Below are 25,637 nucleotides of genomic sequence, written 5' to 3'. Positions count from 1 at the left end.
AGGCAGAGATAGCAAGGGCAGTTTGTTGCTCCAGACCCTTTCCGTTCACCTTCACACTCCTGGGCCAGACTACACTCATTCATATGACCCACTGAAGAGATGATTCTTCAGTAAAGACTTAAAGGTTGAGACCAAGTCTGCGTCTCTCACATGGGTAGGCAGACTATTCCATAAAAATGGAGCTCTGTAGGAGAAAGCCCTGCCTCCAGCTGTTTGCTTAGAAATTCTAGGGACAATTAGGAGGCCTACGTCTTGTGACCATAGAGTATGTGTAGGTATGTACGGCAGGACCAAATCAGAGAGATAGGTAGGAGCAAGCCCATGTAATGCTTTGTAGGTTAGCAGTAAAACCTTAATCAGCCCTTGCCTAAACAGGAAGCCAGTGTTGGGAGGCTAGCACTGGAGTAATATGATCACATTTTGGTTCTAGTCAAGATTCTAGCAGCCGTATTTAGCACTAACTTAAGTTTATGGGGGGAGGGGGGGGGTGTAATGGTGTGTGCCCTGGTTAGCAACACTGCTTTTGTCTCTTTACCCTGGTGTTAAACTCTCCATCTGGACCCACCCTTCTTTACCCATCAGCCCCTGCAGCTTTGTGCTGCACACCCAATCCTAACCATGAGATCCATATTTCTCTCTGTGCTTTCTGTTCCTCCTCTCTCTCCCTCCCTCCTTCTTTCTCTGTCACCCTCCACTCTCTCCAGACCTATAAGCTAAACCCAGATGACATAGATTTAGAGAACGAGCCTTGGTATAAGTTCTTCTCCGAGCTGGAGTTCGGCCGTCCGGTAAGTGAGGGTCCGTAACTCCCACCTCGGCACCCCCCCGCCTTAGGTATACCCCACCCACCCCACTCCCCTCTACCTGTTCAGTCTTCACCCCACTGTAGCTGGGTGGGAACAATGTAGTCCAGGAATCGTCCAACTCTCGGACTGGAGAGCTAGTGGGTATTCAGGCTTTTGTTCCAGCCCAGCAGTAACACACCTGAATCACACGAAAGGCTGTTTGTTTTATTTCGCAACGCAGCACTTAACGCATAATCGGTCTTCAGTCTGGACAGAGACTGGGCCTGAATCAGGCGTGTTCGTGCTGAGTTGGAACAAAGGCCTGTGCGCCAGTAGCTCTCTAGGAGCTTGAGTCTGGGGGTCCTTCCTGTTGTAGTTGCTTCGGCATGCTGTTGGGTGCTGTGTGCTCTGGCAAGTTGCCTGTTGTGTGCAGCTCCTTGTGACTGGTCTGCTTGCGTCTCTGAGTCTTGGTGAATTGGTTTTGCATAGTGTGGCTGTCTCGTTATCAGCTGGCCCTGCGGCACATTGAAAACTCAAAAACACTGCAAAACAAAACGGAAGTCCCAAATTAATATGGATTGGTCCTTTTTTTAATCACAAAAATTGTCCTACAAAGGGGGGGGACCTCTTTTCCTACATTGTATAATTTGCTATTTTTTGCGAACAAAATGCAGGTTCTTTTGCAGTGTGTGCTTACCGCTGTTGATAAGCTCGTGGAGCGGTAGAACTGAGCAGAACCGAGATCAATCGAAACGACATGCTAAAATCCACAAATGAATCCCCAGCATCTGGTCAGAGCGTCGTTCTGCACCGTTCTTCATGCTCCTCTTGTATGTTGCAGCTTTGTGTGGTTTCTTTCTGTTTGCTCGTTTAGACATTTTGGTTCCTACCTCTTCTCCTGAAGTGTCAACTCGTTCACTCCTCCTAAACGTTAGGCAACCTAAGGGATTAATGGTATTGGATTGGTTTAAACTTGGGCTGGATTGAGTTCCCGTGTTCCACCATATTCCTTGCCCCGTCCCATTCCTTTGGAAATCCACGAGAGTAAGTGTACAAGTGCACAATTTTTGGGGGAGTAGGGCGAGAAACACTCTGTTTGTTCTAAGTCGGTCTTGTTATGTCGAGGGAAATTTACTTTATTCGGAATGTTCAGCTAGAAATATGCAGTCTAGAAAAGACACGACTCTGATGTCATGCAGAATAAGGAACGCCCAGGTTTCTGTACCACATTTCCATCTGTAACATTATTTATGTTGCACTCTGACCCTACACAACATAGAAAAGGTTCCTTAATGCGCATGGCTGGAGGTTAGTTTTGAGAGGGTTGGTTCCACCAACGTCATGTTTTAGCTCGTCTGTCTTCACAACCGAATCACTGCGCTGTAGTGCATATATGCCCTTTCACTCTGCTTTCTGCCTCTTTGCTCTCACAATCTGCATGTCTGTGTGTGCTCGCGCGTGCGTGTTGCTTCGTGGTTATGGGTTTGTAGATGTGCCTAGCAGTAGTGAGTGCGTGTTGGAGCTCACATAATGTACTAGGTGTGTTCAAATTGGCTTAATCATAACTGCAATGTGTGTTAGTGTGCAGTGTGTGTGTGTGTGTGTGTGTGTGTGTGTGTGTGTGCGTGCAGCGTGTCTGAAACTCGTCAGTCTTCAGTTCCTCTGTGCTCTAACGGATGTCACTTTCCTCTCTCCGCCTCGTCTTCTCTCCCCCATGACGCCACTGCCTCTCCTCCACCACTCCATCTTCACCTCCTCCTCCTCCTCCTCCTCTTCCTCCTCACCGCTGCTTGGGGCTCAAGCCTCCTAAAAAACGGCTGGATTATAATCCAGACATCTGCTCTGGCCGACTCACCGAGGTAAACATTGGCATTCATCAGCATTGTGGGATTGGGAGGATTGGGTGGGAGTTGAATAGCCTGGTTCCAGAAAAGTCTGTGCTGTTGTGCCAACTCCTTGTCACGCCAAACTCGTTAGGCATGACGAAGGCTGCAAAATCCTACTGACTTCCCCAAAATTCCAGTTTTCCAGAAATCCTGGATGGAAGATTCCTGGAATATCGAGGGAAGAAGCAGGAAATCCGGGGAATCCTCTAACCAGGATTTCTGGAAAAATAGGGAATTTGGGGAAAGAGACTGGAATTTTGCAACCCTTGGCACGGCAATTCCATAAGGAGTTTAACGCAAACCTTGCTAATCAACTGCAGTCTTAAATTGCTTTGTTACTGATCACCTACATGTTGTGTGATTTGGATGAAAACCACCACGCTTACTGTGACTATACATTTTATTAGGCCACCTTACGTCGACACAGGCACAATATGTACCTACATTGTAATTACACTATACCTATGTCACTAGAGGACTGATGGGGACAGTTGTCACCATGTATAGTACACCATAGCAGGACATGTTCATATTTCAGCATCCATATCAGTCATATATCAGTCATTAGTCATCTCTTTATTGCATCTTCAACTGCCTGTATTTACAATGGCCTCTCTGCTAGTGACTCAATTCAGTGTGTTTATTACTAGGTATATACCGGCTGGTTCGAGCCCTGATTGGTGATTGTCAGTTCTAATTACATTTGTAACCGGTTTATAATGGCAATAAAGCACCTCAGGGGTTTGTGGTATATGGCCAATATACCACGGCTAAGGGCTGTGTCCAGACACTCCGCGTTGTGTGGTGCATAAGAACAGCCCCAAGCCGTGGTATAATGGCCATATAGCACACCTCCTCGGGCCTTATGTCTTCATTATAAATGGGGTGGTTTGAGCCCTGAATGCTGATTGGCTGACAGCCGTGGTATATCAGACGCTATACCACGGGTATGACAAAACATGTATTTTTACTGCTTTAATTACATTGGTAACCAGTTAATAATAGCAATAAGGCACCTTGGGGGTTTATATACCAGCATACCACGGCTAAGGGCCGTGTCCAGGCACTCCGCGATGTGTTGTGCCCAAGAACAGCACTTAGCCGTGGTCTATTGGCCATATACAACACCACCTCGTGCCTTATTGCTTTAAATATAACAGCATAAACAGTACTGCACTTGTGCATTTCCAATATACTCGTGAAAAACTTACTCTAATCATGATGTCTATCAATTTATCTATCTCTCTCTCGCTATATCGCAATCAAATTGATCTGTTGACAGCTTATTATTGATGTGACTCAAGACTGTATGAATTATAAAGGTTGCTGTCAACCCATGTATATCATGTCAGATGTAAAGCTCATATTTGAATAGGTCCTCTTTGGGATTCAATATGTATCTGCTGATCTAGGGTCGGTTTTCCTGTTGGAATCAAAACGAATAAGATGATATGGACAGAGAGGACCTGATCCTCGATCAGCACAGGGCTCAGGTCTGTCGTTTTATGCTTTGTTACCACATGGAGCCATTCCAATGATCCAAAGAGTCCATTTCGGGTCTTCCGGGGGCGCGTCTTCGTCTCAAAGCGTGAAGGAGCTCCTCTCTCGCTCTCCCCTTTTAGTGCTTCACTTCACTCGTGCCTTTCTCCCTCCTTAAAGAACCCCTCAAACAGACCAAGGTCAGAGTTCAACAGAATCAGCGGTCACTGCTCTCAGCGCCACCGGTAGGCCCATCCGAGCTTCCATACACACGCCATGTGGAACCTACCTCCGTCATGCCGTCAGCCGGGGGAGCGTTTTGAGCGTGGCGAGCTGAGCATTGTGTGTACCACCGCCGCCTCCTCCTCCACCAGTCTTTGTCCGTGCGGCGCTCACTCTTCCTCTCCCTCCCTTTTGTTGTCTGCCCTCTTCCAGACGTCGCTGTACTTCACTCCCACTGCTGACCGGGTTCCAGAGAGGCCGGCGAGGTGAGTCTTCAATTCTCTCTCTCTCTTATTCTCTGCACCCCTCTCTCTCTCTCTCCCCCCTCCTCCCTCTCGCTCTTTCTTTCACCCCATCAGTAGGCCGTGTAGCAGTGCGGCGTCCCAAACTCTCACTCTCTCTCTCTCTCTCTCTCTCTCTCTCTCTCTCTCTCTCTCTCTCTCATATTATCTCCTTCACAAGGACACTCAGTGTTTTTGTAGCTCTGTTGATTGAACATACGTCGTTGTGGGTTTGTGTCAATGTGTGTGTGACGGTGACTCTCCCCACACACACCCTGCATACATTATCCACTCAGCCTATTGATTCTGTCCTTCAACCCTGTCCCCCTTCTCCTCCCCCTTCCTCCCCTCTTCCTCCCATTCCCTTTCACCGATGCTAGGCTTAATCTGTTCGATTGGCTCCGAGTGAATGGAATGGTTGAAAAGAGGATGTTATTCGTGGAAGGCTGACTGGGATTCTATTCTGTGTAGTTGAAAGGCTAGTAGCCTGTTTAACCCAAACTAGAAGTCATGATCTAAAGGGCTTTTAAAAAAAACAAAATATTGACAGGGCAGTTGAGAGTTCGATTGGGAGAGGTTTACATATAGGAAAGGCACAGCCAGTCGGCCGAACCCGGGGCTCGACTCTCTCGTCGCCAGTGGTCATGTGTAGTCCGGAGTCGGTGCAGGTTCTAGGGCATTTTTAAGGAGCAATAGCGGTCGTTCTCCATCATCCTATTGCGAATTGAATTGACGGGGATGACGTTTTCACGAAATAGTCAAGTTCAAAAACGTAGTTTTGTTCTTTTTAATGGTCTATTTTTTCCTGCTTTCTTTTGTTCCTTGTTAAGGGTCTCTTTGTTGATCCACAAAAGGGTGACGTTATTATACCAGAGGGAATTGTAACCCAGGATATTATATGAACTGGGTCAAAGGAACCATCTGTAATTTTTCCTTGAATTGAAATAGTAATTGAGGTGTGAGAGTAGTTGGCGTACATTTCCCAACGTATTTTGTTTTGTTCCAAACAAAGTGGTGGGGCTGAAACTCGGGCCCCGTTCGAATTATTGGAGAACTTACTTCCTCCCTTGAAGTAGTAACTGATTTAGAAATAATGACTGAACAGGTGAGAAACTGTGGAATGTGGCTTTAAAACCGCATGTTCTATCACTTTGTGTTCCAGTGACTACAGGAAGAGGAGGAAGTCGGAGCCTTCGGGTGACCAGGGCAAGAACCAGGTCTCCCCAAAACAACTGGACCCTTACAGAGGCAGCAGCACACTGAGGAAACCAGCCACACGCTCCTCCCCCTCCTCCCCCTGCAGAGCCAAAGGTACACAACACACACACACACAAAGGCAAGCAGAGAGACGTATGTGCACGCACACTCACGCATAAATAGGCATATACACACATACACACACTCACGCATAAATAGGCATATACACACATACACACACTCACGCATAAATAGGCATATACACACATGCACACACTGGATCCCTATAGAGGCTGCACCCTGAGGAAACCGGCCATGAATGAGAAACCCATAAAAGACACGCACACACTCAATACAATCAACCTTCCTCTCTTCCGATGTGTAAGCACTCTCACACACACACACACACACACACACACACACACACACACACACACACACACTCAATACAATCAACCTTCCTCTCTTCCGATGTGTAAGCACTCTCACACACACACACACACACACACACACACACACATACACACACACACACACACACACACACACACACACACACACACACACACACTCAATACAATCAACCTTCCTCTCTTCCGATGTGTAAGCACTCTCAAACGCACACACTCAAAAACACACAAACTCAATATTAACAACCTCTCCCTTGCAGATGTACAAGCATTCATAAACACACGCTCGCACATATATATATATATATATATATATATATATATATATACACACACACACACACACACACACACACACACACACACACACACACACACACACACACACACACACACACACACATTCTCTGTGCTCACTCGCTCTATGCCCGACAGCAAACAGACTATACACAAGCCCACTGAGAGACAATTCTCCTCACGCGATGCTGAGGGCCTCTTCCAGGTCAAGGAGCATCCAACCCAGTCTAAATAGCCTTGTGTTGACACTGTAAACAAACGACCATGTTCCACGAGCTAATGGGAACGTTCTAACTCAGTGTTTCTCAGTCCAATTCAGGGGTGCACATTTTTGTCCTAGCCCAGCGCTAACATTCCAGTGTTTTAATTGCTATATTGTAATTACTTAGCCACCATGGCCTATTTATTGCCTTACCTCTCTTATCCTACCTCATTTCCACATGCTGTTTATAGATTTTCCTACTGTATTATTGACTACGTTTTGTTTATTCCATGTGTAACTCTGTTGTATGTGTCAAACTGTTTTGCTTTATCTTGGCCAGGTCGCAGTTGCAAATGAGCACTTGTTCTCAACTGGCCCACCTGGTTAAATAAAGGTGAAATCAATCAAAAATAAAAAATTAACATAGCCAATGGAAGAAACCTGCTAGGATTACAGGCTAACGCTAACACATGCCACAAACAAATCGACATATCAAGTCAACGTATAACCACGCCGTTGATTAGTCGAGTCTGGTGTGTGATTACGGGGCTGGAGCAAAAATGTGAACCCCCCCACCAAATAAAGTCTGTTGTGTGGTGTCTAATTCAGTTCATTATGTTCACAGGTTTTGTCTCTCATAGTGTGGTGACAACAGAAAAGATTAAAACAGTTGTCGTCTTTTTGTTATCTGCCTTTGTCGGTTGTACATCTGTTTCTGTTGCGTATACACTGTTCAAAGCATTAAGAACACCTTCCTAATATTGAGTTGCCAGCCCCCTTTTGTCCTCAGAAAAGCCTCAATTCGTCGGGGGAATGGACTCTACGAGATGACGAAAAGTATTCCACAGGGATGCTGGCCCATGTTGACTCCAATGCTTCCCACAGTCGTGTCAAGTTGTCTGGATGTCTTCTGGGTGGTGGACCATTCTTGATACGCACGGGAAACTGTTGAGTGTGAAAACCCCAGCAGCGTTGCAGTGTCTTGCCCCTCTGAATGGCACACATACACAATCCATGTCTCAAGGCTTAAAAATCCTTCTTTAACCTGTCTGCTCCCCTTCATCAACACTGATTGAAGTGGATTTAACAAGGGACCTCAATAAGGGATCATAGCGTTCACCTGGATCAGTCGTCATAGAAAGAGCAGGTGTTCTTAATGTTTTGTGCACTGTATCGTGAAAAGGATGTGAGATGTGTAATTGTAAATCTCTCCGTCTCTCTCCACCATTGCGCTCTGTGATTGGTACAATGGAACTGATGTTCAAGTGCTCCGTTTTAGCTTCTCTCTCGTTCTCACCCCCCTCTCCACCATTGCATGATGAAGGCTACAGTATGTTCAAGTGCTCTGTTATGGCGTCCATTTCGCCCTCTCTCTTTATCTCTATTCCTCTCATTCTCTTCCTCTCCTCTTTTCCTCTCTACCACGCTGCTCTGGTGTATGGAATTGTCTGAAAGGTGGGGACGCGTGCGACATGACCTGCTCCCCCCGTTTGAGCTCTTCCCCGGGCCCGTGCCTCCGCTCCCCTCTCTCCCCCGTGCCCTCCAACCTCGCCCACGATGTCGACGGTGCCAACCCGGGGGCTGCCTCCTCGCCCCTCAAGCGCGTCACCTGCTTCAAGAAAGGCTGGCAGACGCGGCGGCAGGACGCCGAGACATGGAGCAGCGCCGGAGACGCGCCGCCTGTAAAGCTGAGGTCGCGTAGCTGTGACAACCTGCTCAACGACGGGCACCCGGGCGGCACCGGCGGGCACAAGGCTACCCGTTCGGAGAGTGCAGGGTCACTGGTATTCGACAACCCGTTGCAGCAAACCGCATCGTCCTCTACCCGCTCCTTGCCTCGCCCGCACCGGCGACGTGCCCACGACGCGCCAGGCTTCCTGAAGCTCTACCGCAAGATGCACCACATCGACCGCGCCCAACTGCTGCCATCTGACGTGATCCGCTCGGTCCGTGTCCGCATCCTGGAGCTGGAGCGCCAGCCGCACCTCTTCCCCCGAAAACTCTCCCCCTGGGGGCCGTCGTGGGGTCTGGAGGTCCCTCGCGATACGGTGCCAACGCGCATCTCCACATACGAGCAACTCATCCAGAAGTCCAAGTCGATGCCCGATTTGGGAGATAGCGAAGTTCCGTCTGGCGCAACCACGCCCGGCGGGTCATCGTCCCGCGCCAGTAGTAGCGGGGGAGGAGGCGGCGGGGGCAGAGAGACACCCGGGTACCCCAAACGGCGTTTCTCCATTGAGTCTCTGCTAGAGGAGGACATTAACAATGGGAACGGGACGTCCCATCACGCTCACCAGGGGGCGAGGAGCCCGCCCGAGGGTCAGCCCCGCCTTGACCCCCACAATTTCCCCGACCCCCTCATATATCGACGGGCCGCTGTCCCGGGGGCCGAGTACTCTGAGTCGGAGCAGGATGTAGCCGCCTCAGACCTCAGTGACTTTGTCCAAGTTGAAGGATCCTCCTTCTGCAGCGAGAGCGACTTTGACCACTGCTCGCTCACCTCGTCAGTCGAGAGCTTCTACGGCCCCTCCTCCCACAACCACCACAGCCACCGCCACAGCCACCACAAACCTAGTCATCAGTCTCTCGGTCAGGGTCAGGGCTACCAGCACCGTCACCTCATCAGCTCGTGTAAAGGACACTGCCCGGCCTCCAACACCCGCTTCACCACCATGCTGCGCCACGAGCGGGAGCGGGCCCGACAGGAGCTCCGGCAGAAACCCCCCCAGGCACAGCAAACCAGACACGGGGGAAGGGGAAGGAGCGGAGGGGACCACCATGCTCTACCCCCCTCGTCCCAAGCAGCCCAAACCCAGCAGGGGATGTCCAAGCTGGCCTTCCTCGTCAGTCCTGTGCCTTTCCGGAGGAAAAAGGGTGATTCTCCACCCACTTCGAGACGAAGTAGTGGAGAGCGAAGTACCAGGCCCAAGTCTAAAGAAGCAGTCTATGAAGCTTTGGATGCGGCCTTGAGGGATATCTACGAACACATCCAAGCGGAGCGAGGCCGGAGCGGCGCTAGGCAACCAGACGATAGCGTCCTCCGGAGGCTACTGGCTGAGATCCTCCCGGATGTGCCCGAGAGGAGCTCCTCGTTACAGGGGCAGAGGGGGAGCCGCAAGGGGGGTCCCTCCTCGAGCTCCTTGTACCCCGACGGGAGTCCAGCGGTGTACTGCTCGTCGCCGCGGGTACAGTCGCCGCTAAGTGCCTGTTACAGTCGTCATACCGACGCCTCCAATAATGACAACTATGGAGAGGAGCCAGGCAACGGCAATGCAGGTGGAGCATACACACACGCACACACACGCACACACGCACACATACATACATACATACATACATACATACATACATACATACATACATACATACATACATACATACATACATACATACAGTGGAGCAAAAAAGTATTTAGTCAGCCACCAATTGTGCAAGTTCTCCTACTTAAAAAGATGAGAGGCCTTTTTATCATAGGTACACTTCAACTATGACAGACAAAATGAGAAGAAAACCAGAAAATTGCATTGTTGGATTTTTAATGAATTTATTTGCAAGTTATGGTGGAAAATAAGTATTTGGTCACCTACAAACAAGCAAGATTTCTGGCTCTCACAGACCTGTAACTTCTTCTTTAAGAGGCTCCTCTGGCCTCCACTCATTACCTGTATTAGTGGCACCTGTTTGAACTTGTTATCAGTATAAAAGACACCTGTCCACAACCTCAAACAGTCACACTCCAAACTCCACTATGGCCAAGACCAAAGAGCTGTCAAAGGACACCAGAAACAAAATTGTAGACATGCACAATCCCAGAACCACACCACACGGGGGGACCTAGTGAATGACCTGCAGAGAGCTGGGACCAAAGTAACAAAGCCTACCATCAGTAACACACTACGCCGCCAGGGACTCAAATCCTGCAGTGCCAAACGTGTCCCCCTGCTTAAGCCAGTACATGTCCAGGCCTGTCTGAAGTTTGCATTTGGATGATCCAGAAGAAGATTGGGAGAATGTCATATGAACACAAAATAGAACTTTTTGTTAACTCAACTCGTCGTGTTTGGAGGACAAAGAATGCTGAGTTGCATCCAAAGAACACCATACCTACTGTGAAGCATGGGGGTGGAAACATCATGCTTTGGGGCTGTTTGTCTGCAAAGGGACCAGGACGACTGATCCGTGTAAAGGAAAGAATGAATGGGGCCATGTATCGTGAGATTTTGAGTGAAAACCTCCTTCCATCAGCAAGGGCATTGAAGATGAAACGTGGCTGGGTCTTTCAGCATGACAATGATCCCTAACATACCGCCCGGGCAACAAAAGAGTGGCTTCGTAAGAAGCATTTCAAGTCCTGGAGTGGCCTAGCCAGTCTCCAGATCTCAACTCCATAGAAAATCTTTGGAGGGAGTAAAAGTCCGTGTTGCCCAGCAACAGCCCCAAAACACCACTGCTCTAGAGGAGATCTGCATGGAGGAATGGGCCAAAATACCAGCAACAGTGTGTGAACCTTGTGAAGACTTACAGAAAACGTTTGACCTCTGTCATTGCCAACAAAGGGTATATAACAAAGTATTGAGAAACTTTTGTTTTTGACCAAATACTTATTTTCCACCATAATTTGCAAATAAATTCATTAAAAATCCTACAATGTGATTTTCTGGATTTTTTTTTCTCATTTTGTCTGTCATAGTTGAAGTGTACCTATGATGATAATTACAGGCCTCTTTCATCTTTTTAAGTGGGAGAACTTGCACAATTGGTGGCTGACTAAATACTTTTTTGCCCCACTGTACATACATACATACATACACACATACACACAGTACACACATACATACACACAGTACACACACCAGCCCTTAGTCCCTCTCCCTCCTCAACTCCCCCAGTACTGCCTGCCTGTGACCACCTCCCTCCTTCCAGTCACTGTGCTCCAACAATGGGCCAATGAACAGAGCTGAGGTTAAAGAAGCCCTGTTCCTATTGGCTCATCCTCAAGACACCCAGGGACCGCATGTTTCCTCTTCATTCCCTTATATGGTTAAATGATGTTGTTGTTGACTGTATTTGGTCCCCTATCATTTTGAGATGTATTGGTCCATCCATGACTAGGTTTAGTTGTGTTATTGCTGGCGCAGATCTCTTTTTGCTACTTGATTCTCAGTTGTTGTTTTTGCTGTATCGTTTCCCTCCCCTTTATGTGCCTTGTTATGTTGAACCACTTGTATTTATGATTTTGTTATGGATGGTTTATCAATTGGATTGATGTATTTTTGAAATGTACCGTGAGCTCAAAGTATTGGGACAGTGACACCATTTCAGCTGTTTTTGGCTCTGTGGGCTCCAGCACTTTGGCTTTGAAATGACACAATGACTCGCGGGTTAGTCCTTAAGAGTCACCCGTGCGTCAGTCGAAGTAACATAATACAAGAAATCGTTTGGTTTCAGCTGGAGATATTGCGCGGACTGCATCTCCATCCACCGCGTCCTCTGACAGTATGTCGGCCTTCCACATCTGCCGTGGAAGGTGGCTGAGCTACAGCCGTGTTCGTCAGACCATGAGACATCCTGATATGGCCGATTTTTATCAATTGGATAATTATATTTTTGGAATGTCCAGCGATTTTTTTTTTTTTTTTTTTTTTTCACTTGTCCCTGTCCCAATACTTTTGGAGCTCACTGTATGTGCTTGCTGGTTGAAATGACTTATCCTTCTGTTCTCTTCTGTTCAAATGTTCTGTTCCGGTTCTGTGACGTGCATGCTTTTCCTTTCAATCATACTGTTCTACGCTATCCAATCATACTGTTCTACGCTATCCAATCATACAGTTCTACGCTATCCAATCATATTGTTCTACGCTATCCAATCATACTGTTCTACGCTATCCAATCATACTGTTCTACGCTATCCAATCATACTGTTCTACGCTATCCAATCATACTGTTCTACGCTATCCAATCATATTGTTCTACGCTATCCAATCATACTGTTCTACGCTATCCAATCATATTGTTCTACGCTATCCAATCATACTGTTCTACGCTATCCAATCATACTGTTCAACGCTATCCAATCATACTGTTCTACGCTATCCAATCATACTGTTCTACGCTATCCAATCATACTGTTCTACGCTATCCAATCATACTGTTCTACGCTATCCAATCATACTGTTCTACGCTATCCAATCATACTGTTCTACGCTATCCAATCATACTGTTCTACGCTATCCAAACCATGTGTTTTCCCCCGAAAAGGAAATAAAATGCATTTTAATTCATTCATTATTTGATTTAGTCATTTCCTGCCCGACACTCATTTCCTGGATGACGTCACTACCCTGAATGATATCATTGCCCATTACGTATACCAACGTGGTTTGCTCAGGGAGGCCGCAACGCTACAGAACGCTAAGACATAGAATATATTGAGTAGAACAGACTTTTAATCGTGGAGAATAGACAATTGTGTCAATTCTGTAATGTTGCATGTCCACCTGCAGCGTTCTGCACACTTCACCCGTCTGAATCCTCCCATGGGAAATGTAACGAATAGAGCCAACATTGATGTTCTGCATAAAAGACGATCGTGTCAGTTTCTGCACAATGCATTTCTATCTGAGCATGCTGTAACGGTTTCGCCCTTCTGAACGTGCCTCCCGGCGCCGCTGTGCATGTGTCGTCCCATCGCCATGGTAACACTGTTTTGTTGACCCTGATGATAACCCCTGACCCCTGTGCTGTTCCCCCCTCACAGAGCAGGATGCCTCCAGGGGGTACAGCACAACCACCAGCGACGGGGGAGGGGGGCAGACCAGACGAGTCACCCCGGACAGAGAGGTAGCCAAACCAGAACTTTGATTTTCCAGACTAACTTTGAGGCCCCAATAGCCGAGTGGTGAATGAGACTTGGAAGTATAGCATCGCGAGACCTAGCTAAACCAGTACATTCCAGTGTTTCCCATAGATTATTTATTTACCCGTGCTGGGCACATTAAATCTGCAACATCTTCAATTGAATCCACATTCTTTTAGGTGGGGTCCAAAGAGCTAGACACCCCGTCTATCCAATTCTAGGGGAAACACTGGTACTCCTATTTAGAAGATGTATTTTATTTTGAACAGGCTGCTGTTTTTCTTCTCTACCTAGTTGTTGATTGATTCAATAAGAATCATTTCACTGCCCTGATAAGCTTGACATGTCAACATAATTGTATCATATCTGGTAACACAAGACTGCTCTCTCCCCTTTCTCTATATACCTCCCTCTCTCATCTCTCATCTTCATAGGTCTCCCATAAGCAGATGACCCAACTCATTCTCTTCTCTCTCCTCCATCAGAAACAGCCTGCCAGAGCTATATATGACTTTAAGGCACAGACTGCTAAGTGAGTAGAGTGGCTGAATGCAATTGAAATGCACGTGTGGCGAGGAGCTGCAGGGTTCCTTGGCATGTGCTGCACTGGTTTGGAAGCATGTAGGCTGGGCACGCGCGGCGCTTGAAACAAGACGATCCGCATTTTTCTTTGAGGGGGCCAAAGTTAACCGCAGTTATGGGCAATGACCTCATTCGTTATCTCCAGCCCATTCCAGTGTCTACAAGTGAAAATTGGGATTTATGTTTTTTTTTTTTTTTTTTTATCAAAAAAGATAAATTGGTTTTCTAAACGTACAAAATTGCTTGGTTCACATACTGTACTATAGACACTTGTATGGTGCAGTGGGTAAATAATTGTAGGTTAAAAAGCAGTGACTTGCTTACCTTCACATGTTTAATCATTTCCCTACTTTGAAAAGGCGTGCATGGACGAGTGTTGCTGCCATTGCTCTTCATACTAAAATGGTGCTTGGCTAGTCTCTAGGACATCCCGCTTGCCTCCCACAATGTTTCCGGCTTAACAAGCCTCGGGTTTGGGCTCGAGACTAGTTCCTGGCTGGTTAACAATGTCACAATGACGATTCCGTATGACTCAATGCGTGTTCCCTTTATAACACAGTGCTGCCAACACCAGGGTTTTGGGTTTAATTCCTGCGTGGGCTACATATAATCAATACATGTCATTGGTTGCCGGTTTACCAGACACAGACCAAGCCCAGTCCTGGACTGAAAAGCAATTTCAATAGAGATCCTTTTGGTTCAGGACTATGCTTCGACTGGGAAACCGGCCCATGGAGACAGGTGGTTTGGGGGTTTAAGAAGCGTCTTGTGACTGTTGTTTCAGAGAGCTGACGTTCAAGAAGGGCGACGCGGTCAACATCATCAGACAGATCGACAGCAACTGGTACGAGGGAGAGCACCGCGGACGACTGGGCATCTTCCCCATCTCCTACATAGAGGTAGAGCACATAGAGTGTGTGTGGGGTAAAAGAGAAGCGGGATACCTAGTCGGTTGCACAACTGAATGCATTCAACTGAAATGTCTTCGGCATTTAACCCCAACCCATCTGAATCAGTTCCGGAGAGGAGGAGTTGTTGTTGTTGGGGGTTAACAGCCTTGCTGAAGGCAGATTTTTCCACCTTGTTGTCTCTGGGGATTTGAACCAGTGACCTTTCGGCTACTGGCCCAACACTCTTAACTGCTAGGCTACCTGCCGCCTACCTGTGTTTGTGTTTCAGATGATAATGATTGTGTGTGTGTGTGTGTGTGTGTGTGTTTCAGATGATAATGATTATGTTTGTGTGTGTGTGTTTCAGATGATAATGATTATGTTTGTGTGTGTGTTTCAGATGATAATGATTGTGTGTGTGTGTGTTATCACCCAGTTTGCAGTTGAATTGATTACTTCTCTGACCTTTGCTTTCCTCTATCGCTTTCTCCAAACACACACACATACACACACACACACACACACACAGAAGATGCTGTTGCCAGAGAAACAGCAGCCGATTAGGCCTCCTCCACCAGCACACGTCAAAAAGATTGGGGAGGGGGTGGCCCGTTACAACTTCAACGCTGACACTAACGTGGAACTGTCGCTCCGCAAGGTAAGGAGTGTGTGTGTGTGTGCACAAATTTGTGCTTGTTGGTGTGATTTGTGCATGGTTCAATGTGCATGTCTGTTCACTGAAGTGTCTTAAATTCCCGTGTTTGCCTGCGTTGACATGCACATATATCTGTGCGTCGGTCCATGTGTGTTCACCTGCGTATACAACCTGCAGGGTGAGCGGGTAATCTTGCTGAGACAGGTGGACCAGAACTGGTACGAGGGGAAGATCCCAGACACCAACAAGCAGGGCATCTTCCCCGTGGCCTACATAGACATCGTCAAACGCTCGCCATCCAAGAGCCCCGCCCCCCCCCACCACCCAGACCCACACGGCTACCCCAGCAACAGGACACCGGGCTCCACGCCCGCCAAGGTAGGGACAGAAGAAGAATGCTTTTATTGGTCCATAAAAGACTGTAAATGTTGTCTTCTGCTCCAGTATACAGTATACATACACACATTCGGCTGCAGAGGCTGAAGCAGAGGGGAGCCACAGTGCAGCGCCCAATGAGCAAGTCACTTGTTACAGTATTTAGTCACCAGTGGAGGCTGGAGAAAGGGGGGATGGCTCATGGTAATGGCTGGAACATGTGTTTTGATAGGGTTCTGTTCTACCTATTACAATGAGCCCATCCTCTGATTTTCAAAGTTACTCCAGCCACATGTTATCTGGTGCAGGATGAAGTTGCCTTTTAGATGCTGATCTTGGGTCAGTTTTGCATTTATTTACAGTCCCTCCTTGTCCACAGGCTGCTTTCACGGTAAGGAAACAAATACCCAAATATGTCAAAATATCCGTACTATCCCTTTAACAGAGAGGCTTCACACAAGTGGACCCAGACGCATGTAGAACATTTTGAGCCTGGTGAAATATGTTCATGTGCTAGAGCATGAAATGAGATGGGGAGAGGGTACTGTTGGGTTTGGATGGCAGAGGGACGAGCAGTGTGGGCGAGTTTGTGTGCATCTCCTCTTTCCCTCAGTCCCTCACACCTTCTCCACTCCTGGTGTGTAAGTTTCCTCTTTTATACCCCTCTCTCTCTCTCTCTCCCTCTGGAGCCATTCGACAGCTCTCCCACCCCCCTTTACCTCCATCACCACCATCCTCCTCGCTCCACGCCCCCCTCCCCGCACACCCCTCCTCCTGTGAAGACCCGCTGTCTGCAGGCCGCCGCCGGCGAGTGGCTCGCCCTCGGCCCCCCCTCCTCCGATAGCCCCATATCACCCACGCCGTACCCCATCCCCACGAGCCCCCTCCCTTTCCTGGAAGCTCAAGAACGGAGGGCCACCCCTCCCGCACCGCCCAAACGAGGGCTCACCCCTCCACCCCGAAATGCATCCAGTCGTCTCGCTGCCTCCATCCCGGCTGTCAAGCAGTGGCTGTTTGACTTAGACTTCTCCCCCTCAGTCCCTCCTTTCTCTCCGCCCCCTCCTCCTGACTCCTCCTCTCCCTCCGCCTCCCCCGTGCTTGACTCCTTGCTGGGATACCTCGAAGAGAGGGGCCTGAGAGACAGTGAACAGAATGAACGACTGTCCCTAGCAGGCAGAGGGGGATTCTTCTGCGCTGAACCCGAGCCGGCGGACACTCCCGCAGGTTTGTTGCCATGGTACAGGCCAAGTACTCAGCCAGTATCCCTAGAACTAGAAACAGAACCCCTGTCTCTTCAGCAGCAAGTGGAAGATCCCTATGATCAGTTGTTGTCTATGTTCCTGGATCAGCCCATGTATGACAAAGACGGGAGGGAGGTTCTCAGGCCGGCCGTGGAACCCCCACACGTGGCACTGACCAACGAATCACAGAGCAGGGTTAGCCTCGAGATGGAGTTTCATAGGCCCGTGACTGCACAGCCCATGTCCATCACGCAGGACAGCCAATCAAAAAGGGTGAATAGGAGGACGGCAGGTTCTCAGAGGCCGATGACATTGTACATTGAGGAAGAGGAGGAAGCTATAGGAGGGGAAGAAGAGGAGGAGGAAGAAGAAAGGAACATTGATGTAGACTGTGGTACTATAACTGTCCACAGAGAGGGACTGAAAACAGAGGTAGCGCATGATGTGTGGACCAGGTTTCAGACTAAGTTGAAGCATACGCACATGCTTGCTAACACCTAACCCGAGCCAATTCCAAGCAGTTTTACACAGTTTGATAATACATTTAAGATGTACTTATTATAATTAAAAATACATGGTTAACCAGGGCTTGGATATATGGAGGCTTTTCAGTCATAAAATGGAATTGACCCTAAAGCCCTGTAGTTTCACATCTTGCCTTTTCCGGTCTCATTTTACTTTGTTATGCGGAACAATGCTTCGTTAATGAACCTACATTTTGGAATGGTGATTCAGCTCGAGGTTTGACGCTGGGTGTGATTGGTGTCACCTTTTCCTTCCCTTCCCAGGCTGATGCCCGCTGTCACAGCACTTTGTGCAACCCGGCACAGTTAGAGCCCATCACCCTCCTCCCTCCCCCGTCTCTCCTCCCTCCTCACCATCCCCTGCTTTTTACTCTGCCTCACAACCAGCTGAAGCCCTGGCTATCTCTTCTTCCTCTCCAACACTGTCCCGTCTTTCTCCCCCAATCCCCCTCTCCTCCTCGCCACAGATTGTGCCACCCTGCTCTCCTCCCTCCACTTCCCTCATCTCTCCCGCTTACCTCTCCTCTCCTTCACCCTCCTCTCCACTTCTCACCTCTCCGCCTCCCACCACCTCACCCCTCCCTACCTCCCGCCCATCCTCTACTCCTCCTCCCCCCACTTCTCCCACCCCTCTTGCTTCCTCCCTTTTGGCCTCACATCAACCCATCCCACCCCTGGTCTCCCCTGCTCCCCCCCATCCCTCTCCTCCGACCTCCCCCATCCCTGATGCACAACAGGCGCTCCCTTCCTCCTCTTCTCCTCCTCCTCCTCCTCTCTCTTCCTCTCACTCCCCTCCACTCGTACCCTTTCCAGAGCCCAGGTCCCCTAAGATCAAGGTAAAAAAAAAGACACTGCAGGTGCTCATATTGTGTTACAACAACTTATAAGAAACGCTAACTCAAATGAACCCTGACGGACTGTGTGTATGTGTGTGTTGTGCCCTAATACATTTGATTTACTCACCTGTTGGACCAGTGAAGTGTGTGTGTGTCGCTGTGTGATAACAATGCGTAAATTAGCAGCATGTTGGACGTCTGGTTGCAGATGCCCATAAGCTCAGTGTATGCCAGTGTTAATATGAGAGAGTGCCAGTGTGTGTACCCAGGCTAGCTTCTTTTAGATGTATTGTGTGTAGCCTATAAGAGGTGGTATAAATCACCTATGCTGAATAAACGGTGTATGCCTTTGTATGCATGGGAAGACCGCCCTTGCCTAAAGCATGAGTGGCTCAGGAGTTTGCAACCGAAGTGTCTTTGTGTCAAATGACAACGTATTCCCTATAGAATGCACTAACCTTTACCTTTGTAACAAAAAATGGCGCATTATATAGGGAATAGGGTGTCCTTCGGGACAATACCAGTGATTCGCTGTGGTCAAAATGCCTGCTCTTGTTCTTTCTGAAAATGGAGGCTGACGGCCGTCTGTCTTGTTGTTGTCGCATTTCTGGTTCTTTCAGCCTCCTTTTAAGCACGACCTCCTCGCGGTCGACGGTAAACCCCCCCGTAGCCCCGTCGCGACCCGAAGGTCCTGTCTGTCGCCTGTTAGAGGTCGAAGGGTAGGGGCGTGACACTAGCAGCTGTGCATTGTGGGGAATGTAGTCTTTGTTCTCTAATAAATACCCTGTTGGCTACCCCTGGATTTCAGTGCATGATATTGTTGGACCACATTGTAGTGCATTTGTTTCTTCGTGGGGGATTGAGCAATGAGATGGGGTGTGTTTTTGTTAAGGTGTGGATACGGGGGTTTATTTGATTCTGTTCTCATCTGAAAGGGAAATGGAGCCAAAATGATAAGTGTGACTCTCCAAAGCAGTGGATTTATATCACCATATCAACTGTTTGTCACACTGTACTTATTTCTCTCTCTCCCTCTGTCTCTCTGTCTCTGTCTCAGAGGTTTGTGCAGGATTCGCTCCATGGTGGAGGAGACCTGTAAGTAACAGTAGAATCTCAAATCAAATCTTATTTGTCACATACACAGATGTTAATGCGAGTGTAGTGAAATGCTTGTGCTTCTAGTTCTGACAATGCAGTAATAACCAACGAGTAATCTAACCTAACAATTCCACAACTACTACCTTAAAGAGATAAAGAATATGCACATAAAGATATATGAATGAGTGATGGTACAGAACGGCAATAGCAAGATGCAGTAGATGGTATCGAGTACAGTATATACATATAAGATGAGTAATGTAGGGTAGGTGAACATAAAAGTGGCAAATTTTAAAGTGGCTAGTGATACATGTACCTCAATCATTGACACAACCATATTCTTATCATAGGACTGTAACTATGTTGGTTAATATTTCCATGGTTGTGGCCCCATCGGTCGTTCTAGTAATCATATCTTCAGCAACATCATCTCTGATGTTCTATGTTACATTTATTTCATTTGTAGTCTGGTATGATCTGTCAGCATAGCCCCCTTGTCATTTGTACAATCAGCATTATCATCAACATACATTTGACCTGACACTCTCTTTATTCAGAGCAATTAGGGTTAAGTGCTCAAGGGCACATTTTTTTCCACATAGTTGTCTCTGGGATTCGAACCAGCGACCTTTCGGTTACTGGTCCAATGAACCGCTAGGCTAACTGCCTATTGGTTGTGTCCCCCCCAGGTTCCAGGCCCTGTACAACTATCTGCCCCGTAACGAGGACGAGCTGGAGCTGAAGGAGGGGGACATCGTGGATGTCATGGAGAAGTGCGACGACGGCTGGTTTGTCGGTAAGAGAGAAGAATAAATACTTCACCTTTTCCTCACAGAATCGCAGTACTTGATTGTTAAAAAGCAAAGCTGTTGTCTATCCAGTCATGACAGAAGATCGGAAATAGTTTCAAGGTTAAGGAGGATCGAAGGGTGCACGCTCTGGTAGGCTGTAGTAGAGGGTTCTTCAACCCTGTCCCTAGAGAGCTACCCTCCTGTAGGTTTTTGCTCCAACCCCAGTCGTGCCTAACCTGATTCATCTCATCAACCAGCTGATTATTAGAATCAGGTGTGCTAGATTAGGATTGGAGTGAACCTAGAGGACGGTAGCTCTGCAGGAACAGGGTTAGAGAGCCCTGCAAGTTTGTAGATTTGCAGCAGTGGATACTGAATCGCATTTATGTTCAACTTGTACCTCACTCTGACCAATAGGTGGTGCTCGAGTTCCTTGTGTGATCGACTGCCTGTGGCCTGAGTGCAACACACTTCAGCTCCATCCTGAAACAACCGCTAGCCTGTAGGCACTTGGAGCGTACATCTTAAAGACTTGAATAAGGATAAGAAATGTGGTAATGGTCCCACCTTGCCCTCTAATTTGGCAAGCAGGAATTTCTGCCACATTACTTAGCTCTATGCAGTCCTTTCAGATTTACAAATGCCTAGGAACTATGGGGAAGTGCCTAGGGAGTAGGGGCTAGGGGAATTCCCTAGGGGTTAGGGGAAGTGTCTAGGGATTAGGGGCTAGGGGAAGTGCCTAGGGAGTAGGAGTTGTTTCAGAACAGGGCCTTCCTCTCCCACTCTGAAATGTCCACCTAATCCATTTTGACCACTCAGCCAGATACCAAGCGGTGATATTATCCACTAAAGACTGGTTGCACTGAGAATTAATTTGACCCCTCAATTCTAGGTCCTTGTATTTCCTTCCTTCCTCAAAGTCCAGCCATGTTGCAATGGGATTTTTGGGGGGCCTCTGTGAAATCTTACAATTAGCTCAACGAGATCTTTCATTTCCTGATTTGGATGTTGATTACATTGCAGTCTGGTAGGAATGCTGCTAACTACACAGACAGCTTCTGAAAAATAAACTATGGTTTGAATGTACAGTCTTGGGTTTATTTTAACGGTGCAGGGAATCATTTGTGTTTTTTGCAATATTTGAATAAACAATTTAATACAGCAATTCTTTGGATAGTTCCCTCTGCATAGAAGAACCACTGAAATTCTAGAATCAATCACTTCTAGTGGGCTACAGTATGTAAACGGACACCTTTCATTGTTTATTATTATCCTTTATTAAACACATTCTCTTTTACAATTACGACCTATAATGATGTTTTAATGTCACCGTGGCTGTCTACATAGTGGAAAATTGGCATCTCTGTTTTTGTGTTTTTAAAAAGGGACTTCCCGACGGAGCAAGCAGTTTGGAACCTTTCCAGGAAACTACGTCAAGAAACTGTAATGATGAATCCGGTCCACCCCCGCACCCTCCTTACTTGGACCCTTCCATCTCTAGCACAATCCATATTGGACACAACCAACCCGGAGTAAAGTTGCCCCCAGACACTGATTTGGGTCAGTTTTGCACATTCCCCACCAATGGTTAATTAAGGTTAAGATTGGGGGAGGTGGAGCTGACCCTAGGATGACCCCACTACGTCAAGTCATCCAAGAAGCCTTGCTCAAGCATGTGCGACAACGTCACAAAAAAATATTTTGTTTTAGCTCTAACTAGCCAACTCTAAAGGAGACTATTCCACTATTTAAACGATTATTTTCTAAATGATCGAGAAGCGGTAGAAGAAGATCCATACTTTTGAATTCCTTTCACCTCAGATACTGAAGGAAGGGTAGCCAAACAAGATGGCCACCTTTAAATGTTGACATCTGCTTTTATTTGATTTATTAGATATATCTTAACCCAGTAATGTAATAACTTGCATTGATAAGTTGATTGTGTAACATTCAGAAAGGTCAAATATGGTAAAGATAAGAGTTAAGAGATGCCAAGTAAACTGCCACTCAGGATTGCCTTGACATCATGTCAGCCATCTTGGCTTTGGACATGTTTTTTTTCTTCCCCTTTTTCCTCAGTGTTAAATCAATAGAGAACCCTGGTTAGTATTTTCAGAGCAGTATAGGACATTGCAACACATTTCAATGTTTAATCCTTTGGCAAATGCTCTTATCCACAGCAGCATTCAATAAGCAACATGAAACAACCACAGCGTTATTAGTAAAAAATCTTCTTCATAAATGTTATACACCAACACAGGAACACTCACCTATTTCCCTAGTGAAAATGATGACAGCACGATACCCAAAAGTGTTGCTGGATACCAGGGGATATGGTAAGATATGTTTGGAGGCAAATGCATTGATATTGAAAGTATATAAATACATTTGCAGAGCCTTCTATTTGCACCAGAAGGCTCTGGATATCTGCCTTCTATGGGCCTACAGTCAATTCCAGTTTCTCATTGTATAGTGTTTGCAAACTCCTATATGGGCGAGCTATTTCAAATGTGGAAGTGGCAATCGTCGATATTTTATTTTGTTAGCCCTTCTGTTTGAACAATTACAGTACATTTTGTACTTTAGATGGGAAATAATATTTATAGATTTGGGATTGTATTGATCGATGGACTTGGCGGTTTATCCTTATTCTCACTTGAAATGTATGAGTACACTACGGATTTTACAAGTGAGAGCTAGATTGGATTGTCGATAGGGCTTTAGGAGTTTGATACCGTTGGAAAAACATATGCAAAAGGAACCCGTTTTCCCACTTTTCTTGTATGTGAAGATATTTATAGTTGGAAAAGTATTGAATATTGATAGGACGTCATTTAGATGTCTCCGTCCGTAAATATAACTTTGGATAGAGCAACATAAGTTTCTCAGCTTACTTTGTGTACTTTCTTCTAGTTGAAGTGGCCTAAGGTAAAGTGTGCTTTTGGCTCATTTCAACCACAGCAAAATCCTCTTGCCATCTTTAAGATAACGAGACAATAGCCTACATTTGTTCCCAGTCAAGTCTGACATTTACTTTTGTCAATATACAACAAACCTTCAGGTGTCAATAACACAAGCCTCCTTTTTGAAATGGTGTTATTTTATTCTATGACGAGGTTTTCTTTAAGATCGCTGTTGAATAGTGTATTAGGAATGACTTAGCTAATGTTGTCGCCACATTCATTGCCTTTGTCCAAATGGGATGTTTTACTTCACTCTAAATGAATATAATCAGATAAGCGGCGTAATTTGAATTATACAGTTATGTTCCTGGCGTTGTTTTTTTTCTCTAGATCATTCTGACGGTGACCTTTTTACTGTCCGGAATGAATGAAACGATTAGTGTCAATGCAATAGCTTGTTACAATGTATTTGAATAACATTTGTTAGGCATACTTTTTGTGTTCAATGAATGTGATTTTTAAGAATTTATTTTGCCTTTTTTTCGTGTGTAAATGAGTATGTATTCACATAGGAAGGACACTGGGGTCAGAACAATTGTTTAAGCACCTTAATATGTAATTACTTTATTTTTGGGGCCTGTCTTCGGTTGCTTTTGTTCTCGTTTATTTTTCTCACCATCCCCTTTTCATTCACCCTTCCCTGGGTCGTGTTCATTAGGGACCAAACAGAAGAAAGCTGACTACCTGGATATGTCAAATAAGAAATGCAAATGTTCGTGTTCTGTTGCAAACGTTTCCCGTTGCTATCCCTAATGAACACCACCCTGGCATGTGGGAGCACTGCGTGTCTGTTGGTGCTGATGTTTTTTGTACGTCTTTTGTATGGAGCTGTAAATCGATGACATGATCCACTGCTTTATAAACTCTTATTTTCTCACCCACCATCCGTTTGGGTTGCCTTTTCTCTCACTTTTTCACACCACCTTTTCCTACATCCACCTCAATCGCCCCAAACAGCCATACAGTATGCAAAAAAATAATATATATATTTGTAGTGGGTTCCACTACTTTAAGGTGCTCTTTATGACAGGTACCTTAATGTAAAGTGGTACCTTGTAGTGTTATAAGGGATACCCGCTCTGGAGAACAAAATGGAGTATAAGGGAATGTACGTTACCCGTAATTGAATGAGGATAGAATGTAATGTTTTAAATATTTCTAGTCTGCCTTTGCTACCACTTTCGGGGACTTTAAAGGTTTTGGACTGAAGACGTGGGCTTTTGGAGGATCCCGTCTCACATTGGAGTTGTGCATATTGAATCAGAAAGGGGTGCTACAAGTGCAGATTCTTAGGCTTGTCCGAATGTGAACTCAAGTGGATGCATTGCAATGACATTCTTATTACAAGTCTTTCTACCAGTCTTTCTGCTTTCATTTGACGTTTTCTGGGTACTATATTCCTAATAAATTCTGCCTGATAATTTCTGTATTATTCCCTCTTTGGAAAGTCCGGTAACAGGCGGACTCATTTTCTCACTGGTGTGACGTGGTTATACAGTAGTTATGTTCTGGTGTGGTCCACATAGGAATGAATGACTGTATGCAATTAAGCTGTATGTATCCACACACAAAACACACAACAAAAACATTTGCCCCAGGATACTTCAACAGGTGACGATCAGGGAGGATAAAGACAAAGGAGCCCTCGGTTGCTGGGTGAATCTGATAGGTTTATTGACGGGACAAACAAACAAAAGGCTTATGTTTTCGGCATAACTCGTCTCCCATCGGAGCCTTTTGTATAAGCTGGGCTGTAGCGCGTTTGGGTATACCTTTTGTTCTATCGGTAAACTGTGTATATTCCAGGAAAGGTTCAAGTTCACGCTGCCCCAATATGTTTTGGACTGTATAGTTGGACCAAGACATTTTCAAGTATTCTATGTGAAGTAGGTACGTATTTGGAGACGTGTGTGTACACTCTTTCTACAGACACGCACCATCCCAGACATCCTTTATTTGTGTAGGAGTCGGTTCCTTCCTAAAAACCTGCCCCCATGGCAACTGTACAAACAAACCCGGACTGATACGTCTTGAGGGAGGTATGTTAGCCATTTCAGGAGATCGACG

The 25,637-nt window shown here is 46.5% G+C and overlaps 2 protein-coding genes across 2 annotated transcripts in view; both read left to right on the top strand.

The window, feature by feature from the left end:
* LOC135508574 (sorbin and SH3 domain-containing protein 2-like) overlaps positions 1-24,452 on the top strand; it is a 55,534-nt gene extending 31,082 nt beyond the window's left edge. Inside the window, exons 15-27 of the mRNA XM_064928848.1 lie at positions 705-788; positions 2,588-2,644; positions 4,586-4,638; positions 5,816-5,964; positions 8,215-10,052; positions 13,519-13,599; positions 14,050-14,147; positions 14,982-15,096; positions 15,617-15,745; positions 15,920-16,120; positions 19,776-19,813; positions 20,506-20,612; positions 21,993-24,452. Coding sequence (XP_064784920.1) covers positions 705-788; positions 2,588-2,644; positions 4,586-4,638; positions 5,816-5,964; positions 8,215-10,052; positions 13,519-13,599; positions 14,050-14,147; positions 14,982-15,096; positions 15,617-15,745; positions 15,920-16,120; positions 19,776-19,813; positions 20,506-20,612; positions 21,993-22,054 — 3,012 coding nt within the window. The 3' untranslated portion in view covers positions 22,055-24,452. The remainder of the gene's footprint in view (positions 1-704; positions 789-2,587; positions 2,645-4,585; positions 4,639-5,815; positions 5,965-8,214; positions 10,053-13,518; positions 13,600-14,049; positions 14,148-14,981; positions 15,097-15,616; positions 15,746-15,919; positions 16,121-19,775; positions 19,814-20,505; positions 20,613-21,992) is intronic.
* LOC135507771 (histone-lysine N-methyltransferase 2D-like) lies at positions 16,136-19,760 on the top strand. The gene has a single exon (XM_064927407.1). The coding sequence runs from the start codon at positions 16,648-16,650 to the stop codon at positions 17,857-17,859; it is 1,212 nt and encodes a 403-aa protein (XP_064783479.1). The 5' UTR covers positions 16,136-16,647; the 3' UTR covers positions 17,860-19,760.
* Positions 24,453-25,637: the final 1,185 nt, after the last annotated feature.

This window comes from Oncorhynchus masou, chromosome 21, assembly GCF_036934945.1.
Source record: "Oncorhynchus masou masou isolate Uvic2021 chromosome 21, UVic_Omas_1.1, whole genome shotgun sequence".
In the NCBI taxonomy this organism is placed as follows: domain Eukaryota; kingdom Metazoa; phylum Chordata; class Actinopteri; order Salmoniformes; family Salmonidae; genus Oncorhynchus; species Oncorhynchus masou.
The sequence above is the reverse complement of the archived record's forward strand: the minus strand, read 5'-3'. Positions and strand labels throughout refer to the sequence as shown.

Coding starts and splice junctions, on each gene's coding strand:
- LOC135507771 (XM_064927407.1), top strand. CDS start 16,648: ATGGGGAGAGGGTACTGTTGGGTTTGGATGGCAGAGGGACGAGCAGTG.